The sequence below is a fragment of the Artemia sp. Qi Xiang Cuo genome, chromosome 4 (genome assembly GCF_049724085.1).
Source record: "Artemia sp. Qi Xiang Cuo chromosome 4, ASM4972408v1, whole genome shotgun sequence".
NCBI classification, from domain to species: Eukaryota; Metazoa; Arthropoda; class Branchiopoda; order Anostraca; family Artemiidae; genus Artemia; species Artemia sp. Qi Xiang Cuo.
Window position 1 is genome coordinate 89,026,339 of NC_142797.1, and position 25,668 is coordinate 89,052,006.

A 25,668-nucleotide genomic window follows, 5' to 3' on the forward strand; every position below is an offset into this window, starting at 1 on the left:
TAAATTAGTTTATTAAAATGTTAGTATTGAAGCTAGAAATAATACATTGTGTATTAGATAGTGATTCGGGAAATAGAGTAAGTTACAAGCAATTTTAGTAAAACTTTTATTAAACCCGTTTGAAACAAAGGTCCTAAAATTAAACGTGGGATTTATTGAAACATTCGCTTACTTTCAGTAGTAAACAGATTACTTAATGTGAGGAGACCTTTTGAACTTAAAGATGTTCCAGATAAAAATTTTAGAGAATGACGATGTGGCTGTAATAGGAATAAGTGAATGTTCTTTGTGCTTACATTCCTCTTTTTCATGAAGGGCATTGAAAATATTTCGTGCACATACCAGAGTCTTATGTTTCGTGGGTATATTTTTCATTCGTCTTTCTTCCTATTAATATCCATATTTATCTTCTGGATCTTTAAATCCCCCTTATATTGGTCTTTGATAGGTTTTTTGGACTGTTATTGTTGTTTTATACTTTTTTTGGAACATTGCAAAAAGAAGCCTTAAAAATCATCCTAGGAATTAAATGTGTCACTAACGAATTCACCCTCCTAGCTATTCGAATCCGAACCCTTAAAAAACACAGGTACCATATGATGTTTAAGTTCGAACATTCCATGCTCTGAGAGATAAACTCAGTTTCCTACTTCCCCTCGCCATTGTAGTCAACCGAAACACACGCCACAAGAACAAGCTTGAACCAGTGCAGTGTAGAACTAATCGTTTCAGCAATTCGTTCCTTTTTTACTAGTGTGATAAATCGTATTTAGTGCTTTGTATGTTCTGAAAAGTAGCGTAGTTTAGCTGCGGCAGTAGCCGTAACTACTATAGCTATTTTTATTAAGTGATTCTTGATTCTTAAAGTAGGCACATTGAAAAGACGTAATTTGGCAAAATGTTTAGATCAGCATCCGAATCATACTGTAAAAGAAAACAGTGCTCGAGTCAAAATCAACCCCTCCCTGATTTGGATATTTGTAAAAAATAATGGGAGCGATAAGTAATACGATCATCGCTAGAGAAATCCTTCAAAAAAAGAGCGGACTGACTACGAAACTTCTCAGTTTCGTACACCAAATCCTCAACGTGAACAGACGTTTGGAAATAAGGAAGTGAGACTTCCGGAAATAATATAATTTTTACGCGAAATCAAGGGCTACGTTGCTTTTGTTTATTTTCAGCATCTCATGAATTACGGGTTGATCGGATTTCAGCATTATGGGATTCATAACCAGTACTGAAATAAAAGAAACAAAGCTTTAAGATAACTAAATTCTATATTAAAATAGTTCGCCACATGATTTTGACATATCAGATTATGGTATTAGATAATATTTAATACTGTTGTTTGTCAGTGCTTTCACTTCTTTTGTAGTAGCTTTTATTTAAATAAACACGAGTAAATCTTATTTGCCTAAGTTACTCATACAAAGTCTTTTTCAATGAGTTTTTTTTCTTTTCTTTTTTTACAAAAATTTGTTCTCGAGGTAGTGTGATAAAAATGTTTTATTTTTTAACTCTTATTCTAATCTTATTCTAATCCTGTTTTTGCAGGTATATATTTCCGGTCATCTTCTTCCCCATCAATATCCATATTTAGCTTCTGGGGTTTTAAAATTTGTCTCTGATAGATTTTTTTGGATAGTAACAGGCTCTCAATGTTCAATCTCTATAACTTTTCAAATTCAAAACATAAATTTTTAATGAATAACATTAAAATCAAGCTCTAACATAAACGTTGAGAATTAAAAATGTAAATCTTAGAAACCCAGATAAAGCCAAAAAACAACAATAGATACTACAGTTACAAGCACTAAAGATTTGACTTATAAATATTCTAAAATAAGAAATCCTACTGCATTAAGTAGAATTAAATATAAAGTTAATTTTTATCAAAATGAAATAAATAACTAGATGCAATATTGACAAAAATAAAAAAGACATCACAAATTAGACTAACACCACAAATTAAAACTGAAAACAATTTCATTTAGTCAACAAATCATATATGTTAAAAAATTAAAAAAAAATAGATAAATAATATTCATAAGATTTCCGGATCGTAGACTTCAATCTCGCCCAGGGTTTAATGAAAAAAAAAATTGCATTAGCAAACCCTTGTGCGGAAATCATTTTCAGAAGAAGTTGCTCCACATCTTGATTCCGGCCTTCTCGAGCTGTTTATGAACCAATTCCTATTTTGTCCCCCATTCACAGCTTTATCTCCAGCTATGAAAAAATCTTTGTCTGCTTCTTTACAGAAAAAATAAAGAAGATGTACCGCTAGTTTATCTTTTTTTTTCAGATGGTGGTGCTGCTCAGGTTTTTTGTACTTATTGGCTAGTTTTATCCTCCAACCTTTTTAGTGCCAATTTTAACTATTATAATTTGTATTTATTTAATTTTTTCTTGTTTATTTTGACATACCTTTTAAGAGATCAGCACATAATTCGCACTGAGGTAGGGATATAATTTGCCCAGTCATTCGCTAGTTACTTCGTTTTGAAAGCCTGCATCCAAACAACAGGTTTTGACTTAGTTCAACACTCCACTCAACATTATATGAAAAGTTTACCTGTATGCCCGAAGAAGATAGCGAACGTTTCTGAGAAAAGACTTTTCTCCGTTGTCGTGGCTAATCCACCTGAAGTATCAAATCTCACGGAAAAAAGACAGTTGATTGAGAAGTTTGGCATTAGCGGTACTAATGTTTGTATCATATCATCAAAAAGTCGTTGGCTGATCAAAGTTTCCGACCGGGTTTCGGCTGAAAACATTGCAAGAAACCTGAAAAGAGACACTGCGACAACGAAAGTGACCGAGCCCGTCTTCATTTGCATTGTGAAAGGGATACCTAGTTGTGTAGTAGAAAAAGACTTAAAAACTGCCTCACCAGAATACACAAGAGCTATCTGTATCGGAAGCTCGTCAACTTTCAAAATGTACTTTCCGACAGTAAGTGCCCTTTTCTCTGCAATCCGACACGGTATTTGGATCGAATGTAATTTCTGTCGGGTAGAGAAATTCCTGTTTATACCGAAACGCTGCTAAAACCGCCAAAATTATGGACACGTAGCTTCCGAATGTAAAAATGTAGCAAAGTGTGCTAGATATTCTGGAGGACATACCTCCAGTCGTGAGCAACCGTGTTCTGTCCCTATGAAATGTGCAAACTGTGGAAGTAACAGACATCCCTTATATACCATCAAGTGTAAAAACTAAACGATATTTCGAAATTTCCTGGCTGACTCACTAACTCATCCGTTGTTACCCTTGCTGAAAGTTTTCTTATGCATAGTGTGCGAAGAGCAGTCTTCCTGTTATCAAATTGATTAAATTATTTATGGTGAAAATAAGTTTTTAGTGCTGAAGTTCCTCTTTTCTTTTTATTAATTAAAAAAACTTTTTCCACAAAATAAGTTTATAAAGAAAAGTAAAAAACTACATTAAACAAAAAATGAGCAAAAATAAAATAAAATAATCTACTAAGCGTGAAACTACCACAAATTAGCATCGATAAATAAATGAAACCGAAAACGAACAGAAATTACAATAAATAGCCGAGTCAAACTCAAAACGAGCAAAAATTAACATAAGTAGGGCTCAAAACCCCTATGCCTTCCCAAGGCCAGAACATACTTTGCTCTTTACTGAAAAAATATAAAGGTTTTTACTTTTATTACTTTAATAAATAAAATAAGATTAACATTTTGATTACTAAATATCAGTATATGTATATTAAACTGACAATCCATATTCATTTGTATTTTTTCAGTAAAGTGCAAATTATGTTCTGGCCTTGGGAAGGCATAGAAGTTTTGAGCCAAACTTATGTTAATTTCTGCTCTTTTTAAGTTTGACTCGGCTATTTATTGTAATTTCTGTTCGTTTTGGGTTTCATTTATTTATCGATGCTAATTTGTAATAGTTTCACGCTTGGTAGATTATTTGATTTTATTCTCATCTCAGTTTTTGTTTAATGGAGTTCTTTACTTTTCATTGAAAATTTTATTTTGTGGAAGAAGTTTTTTTTAATTAATTTCTGTTCGTTTTATATTGACGTAGTCTTTTCAGGGAAAAAGAAAATAATTATTTAAATCTTTTTGATTTTTTACGAATTCATAATTTGGCAAGCTATCAGTGTGCTGGAGAAAATTTTCAAGAAATTTTTAACAACATACACCCTTTTAAAAATCTTGATACAAATAGTAGTCTTTAATTTAGTTTCATACTTCCTCTAGTTGATTTGAAATGGAAAACTTGATACCGTTCGCAAAAGATCTGTTTACTTTCTTTGATAGCTTGGATACACTTACGCTATTTTGATTTGGTTAAATTTTAAGAGCAGAAGTAGCCCCGAAAGTTTGAACATAATACCCTCAGTCGTTCTTGGGATACTGCTGAGATGCCTTATTGGGAACTAAAATTAACACAGTGCATTTTGATTTAATCTTAAGGCAACATTTAGTTTTTAAACATAAAGGCAAATGGGAGGGGGGGGATGGGAGGGGGATTAGTTTCCCTCCAATCATCTTTCGACTATTAAAAAGGGCATCAGCCCTTTCTATTTTCAATCGAATAAGCCCTTTTTGAAGTTCCTACGACAACTCCTTCGATACGAAGTGCTCTGGTCTAAACAACAACAAAAAATAATACATGATACCAACATCAATCTTTACTATAAAAATGTCAAGCCTTGCAATCATTTTCTACTATTATAAAGGGCACTAGACCTTTCGATTTCCAATCGAATGAGCCCTTTTTGAGTTTTCTACGACAACGCTTTCTATAAGCACCTTATATACCCCCAGGGCATAAATTACAACCCTTAACCTAAGGGCTGTGACGGTGGTTGTCATCCTCTAAGACCTAATTTCCAGCACTTTCAACTACGTTAAACAAAATGGCTAACTCAAGATTTTGATTGGATGTGTCTGGGAAAAAGATGGGCGTGAGGGGGGCGTTAGTCGCTCCCCAATCACTTTCAACTATTAAAAAAGGCACTAGCCCTTTCAATTTCCAATCAAATGAGCCCTTTTGAAGTTTTTACGACAACTCTATCTATAAAATCCTTATATGCCCTCAAGGCATAACTTAAAACTTTTGCCCTGGGGGGTCTGTCATGCTTAAATACATAATTTCTAGAACTTTCAACTACGTTGAACAAAATGGCTACCTCTAAACTTTGATTGAATGTGTTTTGGGAAATGGTGGGCGTGAGAGGGGAGTTATTTACTCTCCACTCACTTTTGACTATTAAAAAGGGCAATTTCAATTTCCAATCAAATGAGATCTTTGAAATTTCTACAAAAACTTTCTATATAAACCTTAAATGCCTCCAGGGCATAACTTACCGCCCTTGCACTGAGGGCTCTGGGGATGGAGGGGTTTTCATCTTTAAAGATCTAATTTCTAAAACTTTTTACTACTTTGCGTAAAATGGCTATCTACAAATTTTGATTGGATGTATTTGGGGAAAGGTGGGCGAGAGAAGGGGGTTAGTTGCCATCAAATCACTTTCGAGACTATTAAAAAGGGCACTAGCCCTTTGAATTTCCAATTGAATGAGCCCTTCTTCAAGTTTCTACGAAAAAGATTTCAATAAAAACTTATATGTCCCCAGGGCATAACTTATAACCATTGCCCTGAAGACTGTGAAAGGATTGTTCTTATTAAAGGTATAATTTCCTGAATTTTAAACTGCGTGGACCAAAATGATTATCTCAAAATTTTGATTGGATGTTTTTGGGGAAATGGTTGGCGTGAAAGGGGTGTTAGTTGCCTTCCAATCACTTTCAACCATTAAAAATGGCACTAGCCATTCCAATTTCCAATTGAATGAGCCCTTTTTGAAGTTTCTACAACAAGGGCTAAACTTACAACCCTTGCCCTGAGGGCTTTGGGGGGGGGGTTGTCATCATCAAAGACCTAATTTCCAGAACTTTCAACTACGTTGAACAAAATAGCTATTTAAAAAATTTTAGTGGATGTGTGTGGGGAAAGGTGGACGTGAGAGGGGGGTTAGTTTCCCTTTAATCACTTTTGACTATTAGAAAGGGCACTAGCCCTTTGAATTTTCAATCGAATGAGCCTTTTTTGAAGTTTTTACAACAATGCTTTCTATAAAAAAAACTTATATGCCCCAGGGGCATAACTTGCAACCTTTGCCTTGGGGGCTGTGGGGGAGTGTCCTCCTCAAAAACATAATTTCAATCTGCAAATCAATTACGCTGAACAAAAGGACCATCCAAAAATTTTGATTGGATGTGTTTGGGGAAATGATGGGCGTGAGAGGGGGGTTAGTTGCCCTCAAATCACTTTCGACTATTTAAAAAGGCACTAGACCTTTAAATTTCCAATCAAATGAACCCTTTTTCAAGTCTCTACGACCAGGATTTCAATAAAAACTTATATGCCCCCAGGGCACAACTTATAACCCTTTCCTTGAAGACTGTGGGGGGATTGTTCTAATCAAAGGTATAATTTCCTGAACTTTAAACTGCTTGGAACAAAGTGACGATCTCCAAATTTTGATTCGATATTTTTGGGGAAATTGTGGGCCTGGAAGGGGTGTTCGTTGCCTTCCAATCACTTTCGTCTATTAAAAAGGGCACTAGCCATCTCAATTTCCAATCGAATGAGCCCTTTTTGAAGTTTTTACGACAACGCATTCTATTAAAACCTTATATGCCCCAAGAGCATAACTTACAACCCTTGCCCTTAGGACTGTGGGGAAGGGGGATGGGGTTGTCATCCTCAAAGCCCTATTTTCCAGAACTTTCAACTATGTTGAACAAAATGGCTATTTTAAAATTTTGATTGGATGTGTTTGGGGAAATGGTGGGCGTGAGAGGGGGGTTAGTTGCCCTTTACTAACTTTCAACTATTAAAAAGGGCACTAGCACTTTGCATTTTCAATCGAATAAGCCTTTTTTGAAGTTTCTACAACAAAGATTTCTATAAAAACCTTACATCTCCCCAGGGCATAACTTATAACCCTTGGCTTGAAGACTGGGGGGAGTGTTCTTATTAAAGGTGTGATTTCCTGAACTTTAAACTGCGTGGAAAAAAATGATTATCTCAAAATTTTGATTGGATGTGTTTGGGGAAAAGGTGGGTGTGAGAGGGGGGTTAGTTGCACTTTAATCACTTTTGACTATTAGAAAGGGCGCTAACCCTTTGAATTTTCAATCGAATGAGCCCTTTTTTGAAGTTTCTACAACAATGCTTTCTATAAGAAACTTATATGCCCCAGGGCAAAACTAAATACCGTTGCCCTGGGGGCTGTGGGGGAGTGTCCTCCTCAAAAACATAATTTCGATCTGGAAATCAACTACGCAGAACAAAATGACTATCAACAAATTTTGATTGGATGTGTTTGGGGGAAAGGTGGGCGTGAGAGGGGGGTTAGTTACCCTCAAATCACTTTCGACTATTAAAATGGCACTATACCTTTTAATTTCCAATCTAATGAGCCCTTTTTCAAATTTCTACGACAAAGATTTGAATGAAAACTTATATGCCCCCAGGGTATAACTTATAACCTTTGCCCTGAAGACTGTGGGGGGACTGTTCTAATCAAAGGTATAATTTCCTAAACTTTAAACTGCGTGGAACCAAATGACTATCTCAAAATTTTGATTGGATAATTTTGGGGAAATTGTGGGCCTGGAAGGGGTGTTAGCAGGCACGTACGCAGGAATTCGTTTCGGGGGGGGGCAAATCCTTCAAACCCATTATTCTGTAAGAAAAATCAGAAAATTATGGGAAAATGAAAAAAATCGTGAGATTTCGGGGGGGGGGGGGCGGGCCCAGAGCCCCCCCCCTGTATACGTCCCTGGGTGTTAGTTGCCTTCCTATCACTTTCGACTATTAAAAAGGACACTAGCCATCTCAATTTCCAATCGAATGAGCCCTTTTGGAAGTTTCTACGACAACGCATTCTATAAAATCCTTATATGCCCCAAGGGCATAACTTACAACCCTTGCCCTGAGAACTGTGGGGAAGGGGGGGGGGGTTGTCATCCTCAAAGACCAAATTTCCAGAACTTTCAACTGAGTTGAACAAATTGGCAATCTTAAAATTTTGATGGGGTGTGTTTGGGGAAATGGTGGGCGTGAGAGGGCGGCTAGTTGCCCTCCAATCTCTTTTAACAATTAAAACTGGCACTAGCCCTTTGAATTTCCAATCGAATGAGCTTTTTTTGAACTTTCTACAACAACTTTTTCTATAAAAACCTTACATGCCCCCAGGGCATAACTTATAACGCTTGCCATTAGGGCTGTGGGGGAGTGTCCTCCTCAAAAAAAAATAATTTCTATCTGGAAATCAACTACGCTGAACAAAATGGCTATCTAAAAAATTCGATTAAATGTGTTTGGAAATTAGCCAGGCGTGAGAAGGGGCTAGTTGCCCTCAAATCACTTTTGACTATTAAAAAGGGCACTAGACCTTTGAATTTTCAATCGAATGAGCGCTTTTTCAAGTTTCTACGACAAAGATTTCGATGAAATCTTAAAGGCCCCCAGGGCATAACTTATAACCTTGTTTTTGAAGCCTATGGATGGAGTGTCCTGCTCAAAGGTATAATTTCCTGAACTTTAAACTGCGTGAAACGAAAGGGCTATCTCGAAATTTTGATTGGATGAGTTCGGTTAAATGGTGGGTGTGGAAGGGAAAATAATAGCATTATGCCAACATCGTTCACATATGCCCCCAGGACATAACTTAAAACCCTTGCCCGGAGGATTGTTGGGGAGTGACCTTTTCAAAAACATATTTTCAATCTGGAAATCAACTTCTCTGAACAAAATAGCTATCTCAAAATTTTGATTGGATGTGTTTGGGGAAAAGGTGGGCGTTAGAGGGGGTTAGTTGACCTTCACTCACCTTCAACTATTAAAAAGGGCACTAGCCCTTCGAATTTTCAATCGAATTAGCCTTTTTTGAAGTTTCTACAACAACGTGTTCTATAAAAACCTTACTTGCCCCCAGGGCAAAACTTATAACGCTTGCCATGAGGGCTGTGGGGAAGTGTCCTCCTCAAAAACATAATTTCTATCTAGAAATCAACTACGCTGAACAAAATGGCTATCTAAAAATTTTGACTAAACGTGTTTGGAAATTAGCTGGGCGTGAGAAGGGGTTAGTTGCCCTCAAATTACCTCTGACTATTAAAAGGGGCACTAGACCTTTGAATTTCCAATCGAATGAGCCCTTTTCAAGTTTCTATGACAAAGATTTCAATAAAAACTTATATGCCCCCAGGGCATAACTTATAACCCTTGCTCTGAAGACTGTGGTGGGACTGTCCTGCTCATAGGTATAACTTCCTGAACTTTAAACCGCGTGAAACCAAAATTCTATCTCAAAATTTTGATTGGATGAGTTCGGTTAAATGGTGGGTGTGAAAGGGATGTTAGTTGCCTTCCAATCACTTTCGAATATTAAAATGGGCACTAACCATTTCAGTTTCCAATCGAATGAACCCTTTTTGAAGTTTTTACGACAACGGTTTCTATAAAAAACCTTATATGCCCCCTGGGCATAACTTACAACCCTTGCTCGGAGGGCTGTTGTGGAGTGTTCTCCTCAAAAACATAATTTATATCTGGAAATCAACTACACTGAACAAAATGGCTATCTAAAAATCTTGATTAAATGTGTTTGGGGAAAAAGTGGGTGTGAGAGGGGATTAGTTGCCTTCAAATCACTTTTGACTATTAAAAAGGGCACTAGACCTTTGAATTTCCAATCGAATGAGCCCTTTTTCAAGCTTCTCCGTCAAAGATTTCAATAAAAACTTATATGTCCCCAGGGCATAACTTATAACTCTTGCCCTGAAGACTGTGGGGGGCTATCCTGCTCAAAGCTATAATTTTCTGAACTTTAAACTACGTGAAACAAAACGGCTATCTCAAAATTTTGATTGGATGAGTTTGCGGAAATGGTGGGCGTGGAATTGGTGTTAGTTGCCTTCCAATCACTTTCGACCATTAAAAGGGGCACTAGCCATTTCAGTTTCCAATCGAATGAGCCCTTTTGAAGTTTCTACGACAACGCTTTCTATAAAAACCTTATATGCCCCCTGGACATAACTTACAACCCTTGCTCTGAGGGCTGTTGGGGAGTGTTCTCCTCAAAAACATAGTTTACATGTGGAAATCAACGACGCTGAACAAAATGGCTATCTCAAAATTTTTATTGGATGTGTTTCGGGAAATGGTGGGCGTGGAAGGGGTTTTAGTTGCCTTCCAATCACTTTCGACTATTAAAAGGGGCACTAGCCATTTCAGTTTCCAATCGAATGAGCCCTTTTTGAAGTTTTTACAACAATGCTTTCTATAAAAACCTTATATGTCCCCAGGGTATAACTTACAACCCTTGCTCTGAGGGCTGTTGGGGAGTGTTCTCCTCAAAAACATAGGTTACATGTGGAAATCAACGACGCTGAACAAAATAGCTATCTCAAAATTTTGATTGGATGTGTTTCGGGAAATGATGGGCGTGGAAGGTGTGTTAGTTGACTTTCATTCACTTTTGACTATTAAAAAGGGCACAAGCCATTTCGATTTCCAATTGAGTGAGCCTTTTTCGAAGTTTCTACGACAACTTCTTCGATACGAAGGGCCCTGGTCTAAAGGAAAAAATAATACATTGTGCCAACATCGTTCTTAGTAGCCCCCTGGGCATAACTTAAAATTCTTGCTCTGAGGGTTGTGGGGGAGTGACCTCTTCTAAAACATATTTTCTCTCTTGAAATCAGCTACGCTGAGCAAAATGGCTATCTCAAAATTTTGATTGGATGTGTTTCGGGAAATAGTGGGCGTGGAAGGGGTGTTAGTTGCCTTCCAATCACTTTTGACTATTAAAAAGGGTACAAGCCACTCCAATTTCCAATCGAATGAGCCCTTTTCGAAGTTTCTATGACCACTTCTTCGATACGAATTGCCCTGGTCTTAAGGAAAAAAAATAATAGCATTATGCCAACACCGTTCATAAATGCCCCCAGGGCATTACTTAAAACCCTTGCCCTGGGGATTTTGGGGGAGTGACCTTCTCAAAAACATATTTTCTATCTGGAAATCAATTTCGCTGAACAAAATGGCTATCTCAAAATTTTGATTGGATCTACTTGGGGAATGATGAACGTGGGGGGGGGGGGCTAGTTGCCCTCCAATCACTTTCTACTATCAAAAAGGGCACTATCCACTCCAATTTCCAATCGAATTAGCCCTCTTTGAAGTTTTTCCGACAACTTCTTCGATACGAAGGGCCCTGGTCTAAAACCAAGAAAAAAAATAATACATTGTGCCAACATCTTGCTCGACTTAGGCAGCGCTATTGCGCTGCCTATGATACAGTCTTCGTCAGTCCAATTTTTGTAGACGGGCAAGAAATACGTTATTATTATTATTAACTTGCTCCTGTCTGGGGATTCCATTGTTATTATGTGTTTTAGTTTAAAACTGATCATGAGCACTGCAATAGTGCTACTTAAGTAAAGAGCAATGTGGACACAATTTTTTATCATTTTTTTTTCACCAAGGCACTTCTTATAGAAGCTGTTATCTTAGAAACTTCGGACGGAGCTCATTCGACAGGAAATTTAAAGTTCTAGTAACCCTTGTAAGAGTCAAAAGTGATGGGAGGGTAACAAGCTACTCACCAACGCCCATTAATTCCCCAAACACAGCATATACAAATTTTGAGATAACCATTTTGTTCAGCATAATTGAGGGGTCCAGTAAATGTGTCTCTTGGGATGTCCCCCCCACCTCCCTCAGGGAAAAGGCTCATTACCCCGTATTTTACATATAGTATTTATTATTGGGAAAGAGGGTATGTTTAACCTTTAGTGTTCAAAAGACAAAGAGCATTCAGGTAAAGGCTTTAGATAATGACGATGAAAGTGTGAAACTAAATCAAAACATATTGTGTACCTATAGGTTGTCAAAAGGGCGTAACTCAAGAATGACTAAGGGTATTGAGTTGGAACATTGCGGGTTGTCAAAAGGGCATATCGGCAACATCATAACAACGGCTTACTCTATGAAGTTGAAACTTCCAGGGCTTTATGAGGTGGGTGTTCAACTGACCAAAAGGCAAAATGTGCATAGTACTCCTACTACTGCCACTAGTGCTACTACTGTTAGTACTACTACTTATCCTACTACTACCCATCCTAATGCTACTCTTGACTACTGATACAACTATGGATAAGGGTATGAAGGTGAAAATTTCAGGGAATATTGAGGTTGAAAAGAATCAAAACATGCTGTGTGCATGGAGGCTGTCAAAAGTGTGTATCAGTTTTATCTTAGAAACGGCTTGAAGTATGAACTTAATACTATCAAGACCTGCTGTGGGGCTGTTGAACTATTCAAGAACTAATCAAAATAAAGAGCGAAGTGTACACGAACATATTATTTATTTATTTATTTTTATTTTTCACCAAGGTGCTTTGCATAGAAGGAGTTGTCGCAGAAGTTATGGAAAGAGCTCTCCCAGAGCCCTAGAGGCAAGGCTGTAAGTTAAAAAATTCATCCATTCTTTAAATGTAGCCTTTTTTATGGGGAAAGGTAGGCATGTTAGACCTTTGGTGTTCAAAAAGGTCAAGGGCATTCAGGTGAAGTCTTCATGTAACGTCGAGTGGAGTGTTGAACTAAATCAAAACACGTTGTGTGCATGCAGGGTTTCAAAACGACGTAACTTGGGAATGACTGTGCAAATTATATCCGTACCTCAGTGCAAATTATATGCTGATCTCATAAAAGTTATGGGGAAGTCAACCCTGCTCTTCTTAGTTTATGCTAGTTGTTATTTTGGTTTAATTATTTATTGTAATTTTCGTTTGTTTTACGGTGATTCCTGGTAGTTTTGTGTTAGAAAATTATTTATCTTTATTTCTGCTCATTGTGGATCTAATGTAGCTCTTTACTTATCTTTGAAAAACTTCTTTTGTCGAAAAAAGTTTTTTAATATTAATTATACACAAGACTACAGATTTGTATTAGGTACTATATGTTAATTAAAGTCCTATGAAACATATTAGTGTAGTAATAAATTTTTTATTTTAAATATAAATAATATATTAATAGATTCTACCCGCGAAAAGTTTGAAGTCCGTAAATATGGTCAAAGAATTTCAGTATATAAGTATTTAACAAAATTTATAATTCTCGTTAGGTAAAAGTTTAGTCTGAATTAAAAAAATGGTGTCGCAAAATTGAGCTTCATCTAATTACTTTCTAATAAATGAAAATTAAAATGGCTATAAAATCCGACGTACAGGATAAGTAAACATTGTAAAAAGGGGAAGTAATGGTGAAGCAGTTTTATTTTGTTCTCTTAATGTCCTGTTTTCTGGAAATTTTAAATGTAATATTCACTCGTAGCATAAATGGGTGTTTTTCAAACGCAAAAACAACAGTAATTGAATCGGTTTGACTTTTAATTTTCGGTTGGTAATTTTCGGTTGGTTTTCGGTTGGTTGGTAAGAATCGGTTGGTTTAATTTGTATATGTGCATTAAACCAACAGGCCTTTGTGTTTGTTATCTTTATATCTAAATATTTCAAACAGTATGAAACCGTTTTTTTTTTCACAAACAAATAATTAAGTACCAAATAAGTTCAAGTCATTTAATTTAATTTATAGGGAAAAAAACGAATTTACCAACCAAATTGATGCCGTACTAATTTAAAACATTATTCTTTAACCCCATATATTAGAAGAAATAATACTTTCCGAATTGGATAAAGTACTAAATGAAGATGCAATGAAGATGCAGCGAATCTGTAAGCATTTCGCGAATATGCAAGCATTTTCGAGAAAACGTGAGTTTCAAAGTTGAAAATTCGAAAATACTGTTGGATACATTGCTAATTAGAAATTTGTTGAAAAGGGGGCTAAGGTACGAGTATAAACCAGCTGTGATATCAAATACCAATCTCGAAATACAATATTTTTCAAGTTATTTACTAGATGAATTAACTATAATAAAAGTTTTCAAGTTATTGTTTGGGTGTATTTTCAATTTTACAATTAAGAAAAAAAAATTAAAAGAGAGAATTAAACCTATAAATTTGTCTGCATTTATATATTAATTCGAGAATACTAAGTGAAGAACCGTTTAAAGAAGACACTGATTAAGGTGGATTTTTTTTTCTTTTGTTTAAATATTTGACTTGATTTGTAGGAAGACATCAGACCATGTGTATTATTTGACTGTTTTTCCAGGGACTTCCTTGCAAAAAAAAAGTACCTATACATTCTTTTTGATAAAAATTTTGTTGTACTATTGAGACTGAAAAATATTTGAAGTGTTTGATGTATTTATAGTTGCTTTTAGGAAAGTAATCACTTTTAATCCCCCAAGCAAATTTAACTAAATCTTGGATCTCAATTTATGTATTGATTATTTATTCAGTCTGTGACCTGTTGGTTTCAAACCCATGGTTAATTTTCTTTTTAATGTTGCATTATTCTTTTACAATTCTTATAGCCTAATATTTATAATTTATCAATATAATTTATTATCAAAGATTTACAGTAGCGATATCTTTAAAATAATTTTAAATAACTTAATTATTAAATTACTTTTTAAATAACTTTAATTATTAAATTTTATGTTCAGTCAAACATATTGTATTTCCAAATATTTAAAGCATAAATAGTTGAAAGAATTAGTTAATTACGGTTAAGGCAACTGCATTTATTGATTGATATCAATTAACTGAACAAATTTTAGTTTTTGTTTTGTGTTAGTTTCCTGCGTCCAAAAAGACAAAATTGTCTAATATATATTTTTGTATTTCATCTAATCAAAGTATGAATAATATTCTTATATGAGAAGACACGAATAAATATGAAAAACGGAAACATATCATACAAACGAATCTTATATCTTAAATCAAATTCGTCCATCTTTTAATGAAAAACCGAAAAATAGCTTTTAACAGGTCTTTTAGACTGATTAGAAAAATTGTTAGAAAAATTGGCTAAAATTGTAATTACACAAAGAAATATTCTTGAGTATATGGTTTTTTTGGGTCCGAATTACAATTCCACGTATTCAAGAGGCTGAATTTCTTCAAGACTTTGCCTTAATGTTTTTTTTTTACTTTTCATAAAATTGCCCAATTAAAAAAAAAAAATATATTTTGAATGAGGTCGATCAAAATTGCATACTTGCTACACTTCACAAAAAAAGAACTGCAAGCTTCTTGAATAATCGATGTCTTTACCGATTAGCTTTTGGTACAACTGATTTTTAGATAAATATTTGTTCTGGTACATTCCATTCTAAACAAAACTATATATCAGTTTATTTAACGATTTGTATTTTGTAATCATTACGTATGTTTTCGTTTGGTTCCTCAATGAATATTTTACAAAAAAAATAATTTTACCTTTCTTCTAAGGTAACTGATGCATACCCGACCCAGATGTCGTTTATTATTTTAATTATTATAACTTAAATAATATTATTTTGTTTCGTTAAAAGTTCGATTTTTGTTATAATTAAGACCATTCTACCATTTGAAAGAAACCGTTAAAAGTTGTAAAATTTATTTTAGAACAAATATAAATGTTTACTAATTTCATTGATATAGGTGCTTTGTATCGCTTGAGCCATGCCCTCTACCGATGGATACACGTAAAATCAATGTTGTATATTGCAAATGTTGCAAACAACAGCAACATGGCAAAACACGACTATTTTACGAATAGACTGCTTTTCAACTGACGAACTGAAGAGAACCTCTATTATAAAATATAATAGCAATATGTGAGGTGGGCTTTATATATAAATTAGATAAAAAAAAAGTTTTTCTACTCAAAGTAAGGAACAACATTAAAACTTGAAACGAACAGAAATTATTACGTATATGAGGGAGTTCTCCCCCTAGTCAAAACCTCAATCTTTACGCCATAGTTCGAATTTTGTTCAATTCTATAAGAATGACCCCTGAATAACAAAGGCCATTTAATTAGAGTAGATAGCTCTTTTGAAAGTACTAGAAAAATTGTTTAATACAATTTGAGGGGGTAAACCCCCCTCATATACGTAATAATTTCTGTTCGGTTTAAGTTTTAATGTTGTTCCTTGGTCACTTAAAAAGGGAACTAGAACTTTTAATTTCCGTCCGAATGAGCCCTGTCACGATGTTCTAGGACCACTGGATCGATACGATCACCCTTGGAAAAATAACACGCATCCGTGATCTTTTTTTCTGAAAAAAAATACAAAACTGCACATTTTTGCAGATAGGAGCTTGAACCTATACAGTAGGGTTTTCTGATACGCTGAATCTGATTTTTTGATTTTGTAAATTGAAGCAGTGCCTCCTTAGGAATGAGCTAAGTAATGAATTATTACTTATTAGTAAAAAATTATTTGCCCCTCACACATTTACAATTATAAGCAATAGTAAGTAATTACTTGTAATTACCAATATTTATTATAGCTCTCAATGAGTAAATACTTGTAGTAATTATATGTAAGAATTTAAAATAATTTCAAAAAAAGCTACTCTTCAAATAGTCACATGGCACTGATTTTTGGCCGTATTTTTAGTTGTTAAATTTAATTTTTGGTAATTCGATCATGTATAGATTATCCTTTAATTATGTCGAATTTTCTAGTTGGAAGCAGATAAGAACAAGCTGATATATCCGTACATCGAAGAATAAATTCATATTGAAACTTGTGATCATTTTTGGCAAATATTAAAAATGTCAAGATTGAAGTCTAAGACTTCTAAGCTGCCGACTAGTATTCATTGCTGCTTCACTATTAGTACGATGATATTTTGCTACTAAAGTATTTACATGGTAGTATTTATGTGTAAAATTCAAAAATAAATGAAATCAAATTTAAGTTCGTTGTCTATCAAAAGAAAAATGTTGATATATTAAAATCCTAAAACTTTATAATCTAAATTCTTTTCGTAGTTTTTCAATAAATTAGTTATTTGGTTATTAGTTAACCACGGGTTTAAAATGTGCATTAAAAGGAATTTCTAAGTCTGATGTAGCCTATTTCATAATAAGAGCTAATAAACCTGTATTGTCAAAACGTGTTTTTTTCTAAGGAATTTATTTATGAGGTTGTTTTTTTTTCGTCTTTAAGATTTTTGTTGGATATTTTTTTTTAAGAATTTTGAGAATTTACAACTTTGTTGCAGTACTAAAAAAAAATTATAGAACATTAGTTAGGTATATTAAACTAATGTATTTTTTAAAAAGAAATATTTTGTTTTGTGGTGTGGGAAAAATTAATAATTTGATTCACTTTCTCAACATTTAAATGTATAGATTTCAACAGAAAATAACCATAGATGAAACTTCATGTGATATTTTCTTCATGTAAACGAACAGAATCTTAAAAATTGTGCTCATAATGAAAAAACAGACTTGTTTAAATTTTTTAACACCATCAAGATTTTATAATATAATAAAAGAAATAATATTTCAATTCTTCTGTTTTATATGCAAATGATGCTCGTCTCGTTAATCTGGATTAAAGGAGGGTGCTTGCACAACAGTTGTTTAATCTATTTCGTCCAATTTATTTTTTATTCATTCATTGTAATTTAATATTTTTAATTTGACTCGATTTTTTGTTTCTATTCCTTTTATTTTCATTTGCCCTGACTAAATGAAGAGTGAAGCGGACACATCGTTTATTATATATATATTTTTTCATCAAGACACTTTGTATGGAAAGAGTGGTTGTTGAAACCTTGGAAGGGTCTTGAGTGTCCTTTTTGAGACTCAAAAAATATTGGAGGACAGCTAGTCCCCCTGCCACGAACCTTTTTTCCTGAAGGCGTCTGATCAAGACTTTGAGATACCCATCTTGTTCAGCATAGTTTAGAGATCCAAAAATTATGTCTCTGGGGATGAAATAGAAACTTACAATAACTCAAACTCAAAACGACCAGAAATTATGATTAAAGAATAAATGAAACCCAAAACGAACAGAAATTAAATAAACAATCATAGCAAACAAATATACAATAAGTACTAATATAAAGGAGTATTCTAAAAACTAGTAAAACTAATATTGAATAAGCAAATCACGTTTATAAAGAACAAAAATATTTTGCTATTGAAGTATAAATGAAACCCAAAACGAACAGAAATTAAATAAACATTCATAACAAACACACTTACAATAGGTACTAATATAAATGAATAAATTAATATTAAAATAAGTGAAACTTAAAATGAATATGAAGATCCAACTTGAAACGAAAAAAAATCCCTGCATGCAAGAGTTTGGGTTTTGCCTCCTTTTCTCACTGTGAAAGTCCAAAACCTACTGCGTCATTGACACTTTACTGAAAACGAAGTATATTAGAAATATTTACTTTTGTAGTTTTTACAACATTGAAGATAAGCATAAAAATTACAGTAAAATTACATTTTGAAATGATGAGCTTTACGCAATTAATATCACTATATATCAAATATTCTGTTTAATTCTATTAGTTCTTTCCGAGATTGTTCAAGACAAATATATTCCCACTACAAACAAGAGTTGGAATACTACCCCATCCGAAACTGTAAAAGCCTACTGCGTTGTTGGCGCTTCACTGAACACGAATTATATTATAAATATATTCTTTTCCAGTTATTACAGCATTGAAAATGAAAATAAAATACCAGAAAAGAAAATAAACTCTTGAACTGATGAGCTTTCAGCAATTAATACAATTATATAACAAATATTCAGTTTAATTTTATTTGTACTTTCCAAGACTCCTCAAGACACGTATAGTTTTGTGAACTTAAGGCGACCAGAAATAAAGACAATCATATTTCATAATATTTACATAACATTCAATTTTTTTCATAACATTCAATAATATTTCAATCATATGTATAACTAGCATATCGTATATTCAATAATATTTCAAACAACTATATTTTGATGGTGAGACTGCGCTGCATAAGTAAAGAGCGATACGGGCACAACGTAAATATTTTTTTATCAAGGTCCTTTTTATGGGAGGATTTGTTCTTGGAACTTTGGAAGGGGCTTATTTCCCAGAAGTTGAAAGATCAAGAGTCCTCTTTAAGAATCAAAAGAGATTGGATTTTAACCACCACCACCACCCCCCCCCCTGCCGCGAACCTTTTCCCCTGAAGACATCGTATCAAAACTTTGAAATAAGCATCCTGTTCAGCATAGTTTAAAGATCCAAAAATTATGTCTCTGGGGATGAACCCCCCACCCCTTGGGGTGATGGCTGTAAGCTATATAGTTCTTCCATTTTTTACGTATAATATATCTTATCAGGAAAAAGTTTTGACCTTTTTTGTCCAAAATGCCCAAGTCCATTTATGTTGAGCTTTCAGGGAATATAGAAAGTGAAAATAGAAGGTTTTGAACTAAATCAAAACACATCTTGTGCTTTTGGTTTGTCTAAAGGGTACATATTAGGAATGACTTAGAGTACTAAGCTGGAACTTTCAAGGAATAATGGGGGGGAGGATCAATCGACCAAAAGGCAGTGTTTTTACACACTGTGTGTACTACTACTACTACTGCAACAACTGCTACTACTAATTTTACAACTACTATTTTTAAGGTAACTACTACCAAGACTAAAGATTTTAAGGTGAAAATCACAAAAAATGTTGAAGGGGAAGGTGAACTAAATCAAAACACACAATATGCATACTGGTTGTTAAAAGGACACATCAGAAATATCTTAGGAACGGCTTAACGTAATATATTTAAACTTCAAAGATATGTTGATTGGATGTTCATCAGACCAAAAGGCAATATGTGCATACTACTGCTGCTACTAGTACTTCCATTACTACTGCTACTAATACATTTACTATGATTATTACTTCAACTAATGCTCCTACCGCAACTATTACCACTCCTAATATTGCTAAGGATATGAAGGTTCAAATTTTAGGGAATATTGACGTGGAAGCTAAAATAAATCAAAACATGATGTGTGCATCCAAGTTGTCGAAAGGTTGTATCGGCAATATCATAGGAACGGCATTGGAATATGAAATTTGAACTCACAGGGCTTTTTGTGGGTCATGTTGAAACAACCGGAAGGTCAATATTCCGGGAACTATTTAGGGCATTAAGTTGAAATTTTCAGCGTGCCCTGGGAGGGGGGAATAAAAGGGGCTCATGTGCATATTGTCATTAATTTTACTGCTCTATGGCTTTAGCTTTTAGCATAACTGAAGCTAAGGGTGCTAAGGTGAACTAAATGAAAACACGCTATGAGTTTGTAGTTTGTCAAAAGGGTGCACCAACAATATCTCAGTAATAGCTTAGAGTATCAAGTTGAAACTTTTAGGGTATGTTGAAGCTGATTTTGGACTAACCAAAAGGAAGTAGTTGGGTGTAATCAATATTACGACTGCTATGACATCTACCTCCACTGAGGCTAAGGGATTAAGGTGAGATTTTTAAGAAAATTTAACGGGAAATTGAATTAAAATGGAGGATGTTCAAGGCACAGAAAAGATAAATGTATGAATAAGATAAAATTTAATAAATGTATAGGTTCCTGTTTAAGAAATAATTATATTAATTTAAGAAATAAAAATGTATTAAATATAATTATTAATTTGCTTATAATTTATAAAGTTTGCATTTAGTATGTTTATCTTTTATTAACAACTGTGGATTCTATTTTTTACACAAGGGTTAATGTATGCTTTCACGAACTTAAAAACCTCTAAGTACCATTCACTTTTTTCCCTATATGTTTGTTTTGGTTTGTTGTTTTATTTTATTTTAGAATTTATATTCAACTACAGTGTTTTTGTAATCTTTTACTGTGTAATGGCTAAGTAATGGCAAAATTTGTTAATGACTAAGGGTATTAATTTAAAACTGACATGGTGATTGGCAAGAGGAACTGAATCAAAAGACACCAAGGTTGTGAATCCAAGGTTGTCAAAAGGGTGTATCTGTGACATCTTTGGAAATGTTAAAGGAATTAAGATGAAACTTTCAGGGCATGTTTAGGGGACGGTTGATTAATAGTAGTCTATAGTTATGTTTGTAATAAAGTGGGGGTCAGAATTACTTCAGCCCCTTAGAACCCCAAAGATTATGAAGATTTTCAACTCATTGATATGAATATTATCCCCGTATCACTCCATCCAAAGTTCTATAGTAAATCTTGATTCTTATGGAGAAAATTTGAAAATATTTAAAAATATTTTTTTCATAACAAATGAAAAAAAGAAAGAACTATAGTAAAACTATTAGTAAATTTGGTTCAAAATTTTACGCGACTTACAAATAGTAAACCAAAATCCTGATTCTTATGAAGAAAAGCCGAAAATATTTAGAAATATTCTTTTCTTAACAAATGAAAAAGACTAAGTCAATTTAAAACAAAAACAAACTAATTTAAAAAATCCTCTTCCACAAATAAAGTATTCTAAAGAAAAACAAAGAGCTTATTTAACCAAAGACGTACAGAAATAAAGTCAAATAAAACCTCAACCATATATTTAAATAGTATTTTGTATATTCAATAGTATTTCAAAGAACCATATTTGATGGTTATTACTTACGGTTAAGTCAATTAAAAACTGAAAGAAACTAATTTAAAAAAATATTTTCCCACAAATAAAGTTTTTCAAAGAAAAGTATACATTAAACCAAATATGAACTGAAATAAAGCCGAATAATCTTTCAATTATATATTTAACTAGTATTTCGTATATACAATAATATTTCAAGCAACTATATTTGATGGTAAGATAGCGGTGTTGTGCTGCGTAAATAAAGAGTGATGCGGGTACAGTGCATTATTTTTTTTCCATCAAGGCTCTTTGTATGGAAGGAGTTGTTGTTGAAACTTTGGAAGGGGCTCATTTCCCAGAGATTGAAAGATCAAGTGTCCTTTTTAAGACTCAAAAGAGGTTGGAGGGTAACCAGTCCCTCTCCTATGCACCTTTTTTCCCTGAAGACATCTGATCAAAATTTGAAATAGCCACCCTGTTCATTATTGTTCAAAGGTCCGAAAACTCTGTCTCTGGGGATGACCCCCCCCTCCCTCCCGGCCCTTGGGATGAGGGTTGTAAGCTATATAAATTCTTATATTGTTTACGTATGGTATTTGTTATCGGAAAGGGGGGGGGGGTTGTCTGACCTTTTTAGTGCAAAAGAAGACAATTTATCTTCAGGTCTTCAGGAATTATAGAATGAGAGTGTGAAACTAAATCAAAACAGACTGTTTGCTTTCGGTTTGTCTAAAGGATACATCTCACGAAAGACCTTGAGTACCAAGTCGGAACTTTCTGGGAATTTTAGGGGATGATCAATTGGCCAAATGGCAATGTATGTACGCTACTGTTACTACTACTCCTACCACAACAACTGCTACCACTGTTATTGCAACTATCGTCTTTAAGGTGACTACTACTATGGCTGAGGATATTAAGGTGAAAATTGTAGGAAATTTTGAGGGGGGACTTGAACTAAATCAAAACACACTATGCGTATTTTCGTTGTGAAGAGGGCACATCAGCAATATCTTAGGAACGGCTTAACATAACATGATAAGACTTTAAAATATGGCAAAGGGATATTTAACTGACTGAAAGGCAATATGTGCTTTCTATTACTGCTATTAGTAATACTCTTACTATTTGTACTAATACAACTAATATTATTGCTACTACAACTAATGCTCCTAATACAACTATTACGCCTCCTATTACTGCTAAGGGTATGAGTTTGGAGATTATAGGGATTACTGAGGGGAGATTGAACGAAACCAAAACACACTGTTTTCATGCAGATTGTCAAAAGGGTGTAGTAGCAATATCAAAGGAATGGCTTGGAGTATGAATTTTGAACTCAAACGGCTTGTTGCGGGGGATGTTGAGCTAAACAAATAGTTATTATATGCATACTACTACTACTACTACTTCTTTTACTATTACTACTGCTACTACTATTAAAACTGCTACTGCTAAAGGTGAGGATACTAAGGTGAAAATCTCAGGGGATGTTTAGAGGAAATCGAAATAAAACAAAACGTACTATGTGCATGCACATTGTCAAAAGGACATATCAGCAATGTTCCGGAAAATATTTTGGGTATTAAATTGAACTTTTCAGCCTCTATTGAGGAGGGTACTGAAAAAAATTAAAGGTGCTTATGTGTATACTGCCATCAACGCTACTTTACTTTTAGTGCTACAACTTTTGCCACCACTGAGGCTTGCCACTACTAAAGTTGAGGCCTTTAGAGATTGTTTTGGTGGATGTTAAACTAAATGAAAACACACACTGACCATGTAGACAGTCAAAAGGGTGTAACAGTAATGTCGTATTAAGTGGAAGCTTTCAGACTGTGTTGAGAGGGATTTTGAACTACCCAAAAGGCACCCTGTTCATACTGCTGCTACTATTACCGCTGCCACTTTTACTACTACTGCTATGACTACTTAGGCTAAGGGTATGAGGATGAAACTTTAAGGGAATGTTTAGGGGATGTTGAACAAATCAAAATTTACTTTATGCATGCAGGTTGTGTGTATCATCAATATCTAAAAAAATTGCCTTGTGTGTTAAGTTGAAACTTTCAGGGCATATTAAACGGATGTTAAACTAATCAAACGGCGCTTGTGCATATTACTACCGCGACCTCTATTTCAAGGGTTAATGCTACTATTAAGGCTAAGGTTATTAAGGAGAATTTTTTTTTCAAAAATGCTGTGGGGGATGTTGAGTTGAACTGAAACACGATATGTATATGCAGTCTGTCAAAAGGATGTATCTGCAGTATCTCAAAAATAGCCTAAGCTATTAAGTTTTAACTTTCAGGGCATGTTGAATATAAGCTGAACTAATAAAAATTTACTATCTGCATGCTACTAGTAGAATAGGAACTACTTGGAACATAAAATAGGAAACTAATGTTACCACTCTTTTCGTTTAATGTTTCTTTCAGTAAAGTGGTACCTCTGTACTGTTGCCAGAATGATTTTTATTTGCTTTGATTTTGATGTAGCTCTTTAATTTTAATCGAAAACAACATATTTTCTAAAATTTAATTTATGTTATTTTTATTAGCATACGCATAGCTACCCTAAATATAACGGGGGGCACCAGCCCTCCAAACTTGCCTCTTTAAGTTATAATTAAACTTATGCACAACAGTGCTTGAAGAAAAGAGCTAGTTAGTGCATTTGCTCTTTGAAACGGAGTTAACTGTACAAAATAAACTATGGTCTCTATAAAACGTGCGTAAAAAAAAAAAAAAAAAAAAAAAAAAAAAAAAAATTAAATTAGCCTGTTGCAGAACCTTAAGGGACTTGGACAATTTTCTGCAATTATCAATTTTTCCGTATAAAGTATCCTTATATCTTAATGGTTTATTTTGAATAACGATATACAAAAGAGGAATACCCAGCAATGCCACAGAAGTACCCAACCGGTGCCTCATAAAGATTAAGATATGTGCAAATAAGATGCTGCAAATACCCCAAAATACATTTTTTATGGGATTGTTTTTTTATTATTGTAAAAATGAGTGGGGGTCAATACCCTTCATTTTGCATATAGAGTAGAAGAGGGCCTTCTGCTCTTTACTCAATAGTTTTGCTTGTGCTATGCTGGCAACTTTGATAATTAATTGGTAAGTAGCTTTGGTAATTAATCGGTAAGCAGTTTTGTTAATCAAAATAAAAATATCTCTTTGGTAATGGCTATTGTGTTATTTAACTATTGTCTTTCAAAATTTCAACTGAAAATTTGGCTGTTTCTACTTCTACTGAAAACTAAAAAAAAAAAAAAAAAAAAAAAAAAAAAAAAAAAAAAAAAAACAATAAAATTAGCCTGTTGCAGAACCTTAAGGGACTTGGACAATTTTCTGCAATTATCAATTTTTCTGTATAAAGTATCCTTATATCTGAATGGTTTATTTTGAATAACGATATACAAAAGAGGAATACCCAGCAATGCCACAGAAGTACCCAACCGGTGCCTCATAAAGATTAAGATATGTGCAAATAAGATGCTGCAAATACCCCAAAATACATTTTTTATGGGATTGTTTTTTTATTATTGTAAAAATGAGTGGGGGTCAATACCCTTCATTTTGCATATAGAGTAGAAGAGGGCCTTCTGCTCTTTACTCAATAGTTTTGCTTGTGCTATGCTGGCAACTTTGATAATTAACTAGTTTTACTACTACTGCTATGACTACTTTGGCTAAGGGTATGAGGATGAAACTTTAAGGGAATGTTTAGGGGATGTTGAACAAATCAAAATTTACTTTATGCATGCAGGTTGTGTGTATCATCAATATCTAAAAAAATTGCCTTGTGTGTTAAGTTGAAACTTTCAGGGCATATTAAACGGATGTTAAACTAATCAAACGGCGCTTGTGCATATTACTACCGCGACCTCTATTTCAAGGGTTAATGCTACTATTAAGGCTAAGGTTATTAAGGAGAATTTTTTTTTCAAAAATGCTGTGGGGGATGTTGAGTTGAACTGAAACACGATATGTATATGCAGTCTGTCAAAAGGATGTATCTGCAGTATCTCAAAAATATCCTAAGCTATTAAGTTTTAACTTTCAGGGCATGTTGAATATAAGCTGAACTAATAAAAATTTACTATCTGCATGCTACTAGTAGAAT

The 25,668-nt window shown here is 34.0% G+C and overlaps 1 protein-coding gene across 1 annotated transcript in view; it reads left to right on the plus strand.

The window, feature by feature from the left end:
* Positions 1-2,565: 2,565 nt before the first annotated feature.
* Positions 2,566-25,668, plus strand: part of LOC148953605 (uncharacterized) — a 30,350-nt gene continuing 7,247 nt past the window's right edge. Inside the window, exon 1 of the mRNA XM_089088027.1 lies at positions 2,566-2,945. Within this exon, the coding sequence (XP_088944153.1) occupies positions 2,566-2,945 (380 nt within the window). The remainder of the gene's footprint in view (positions 2,946-25,668) is intronic.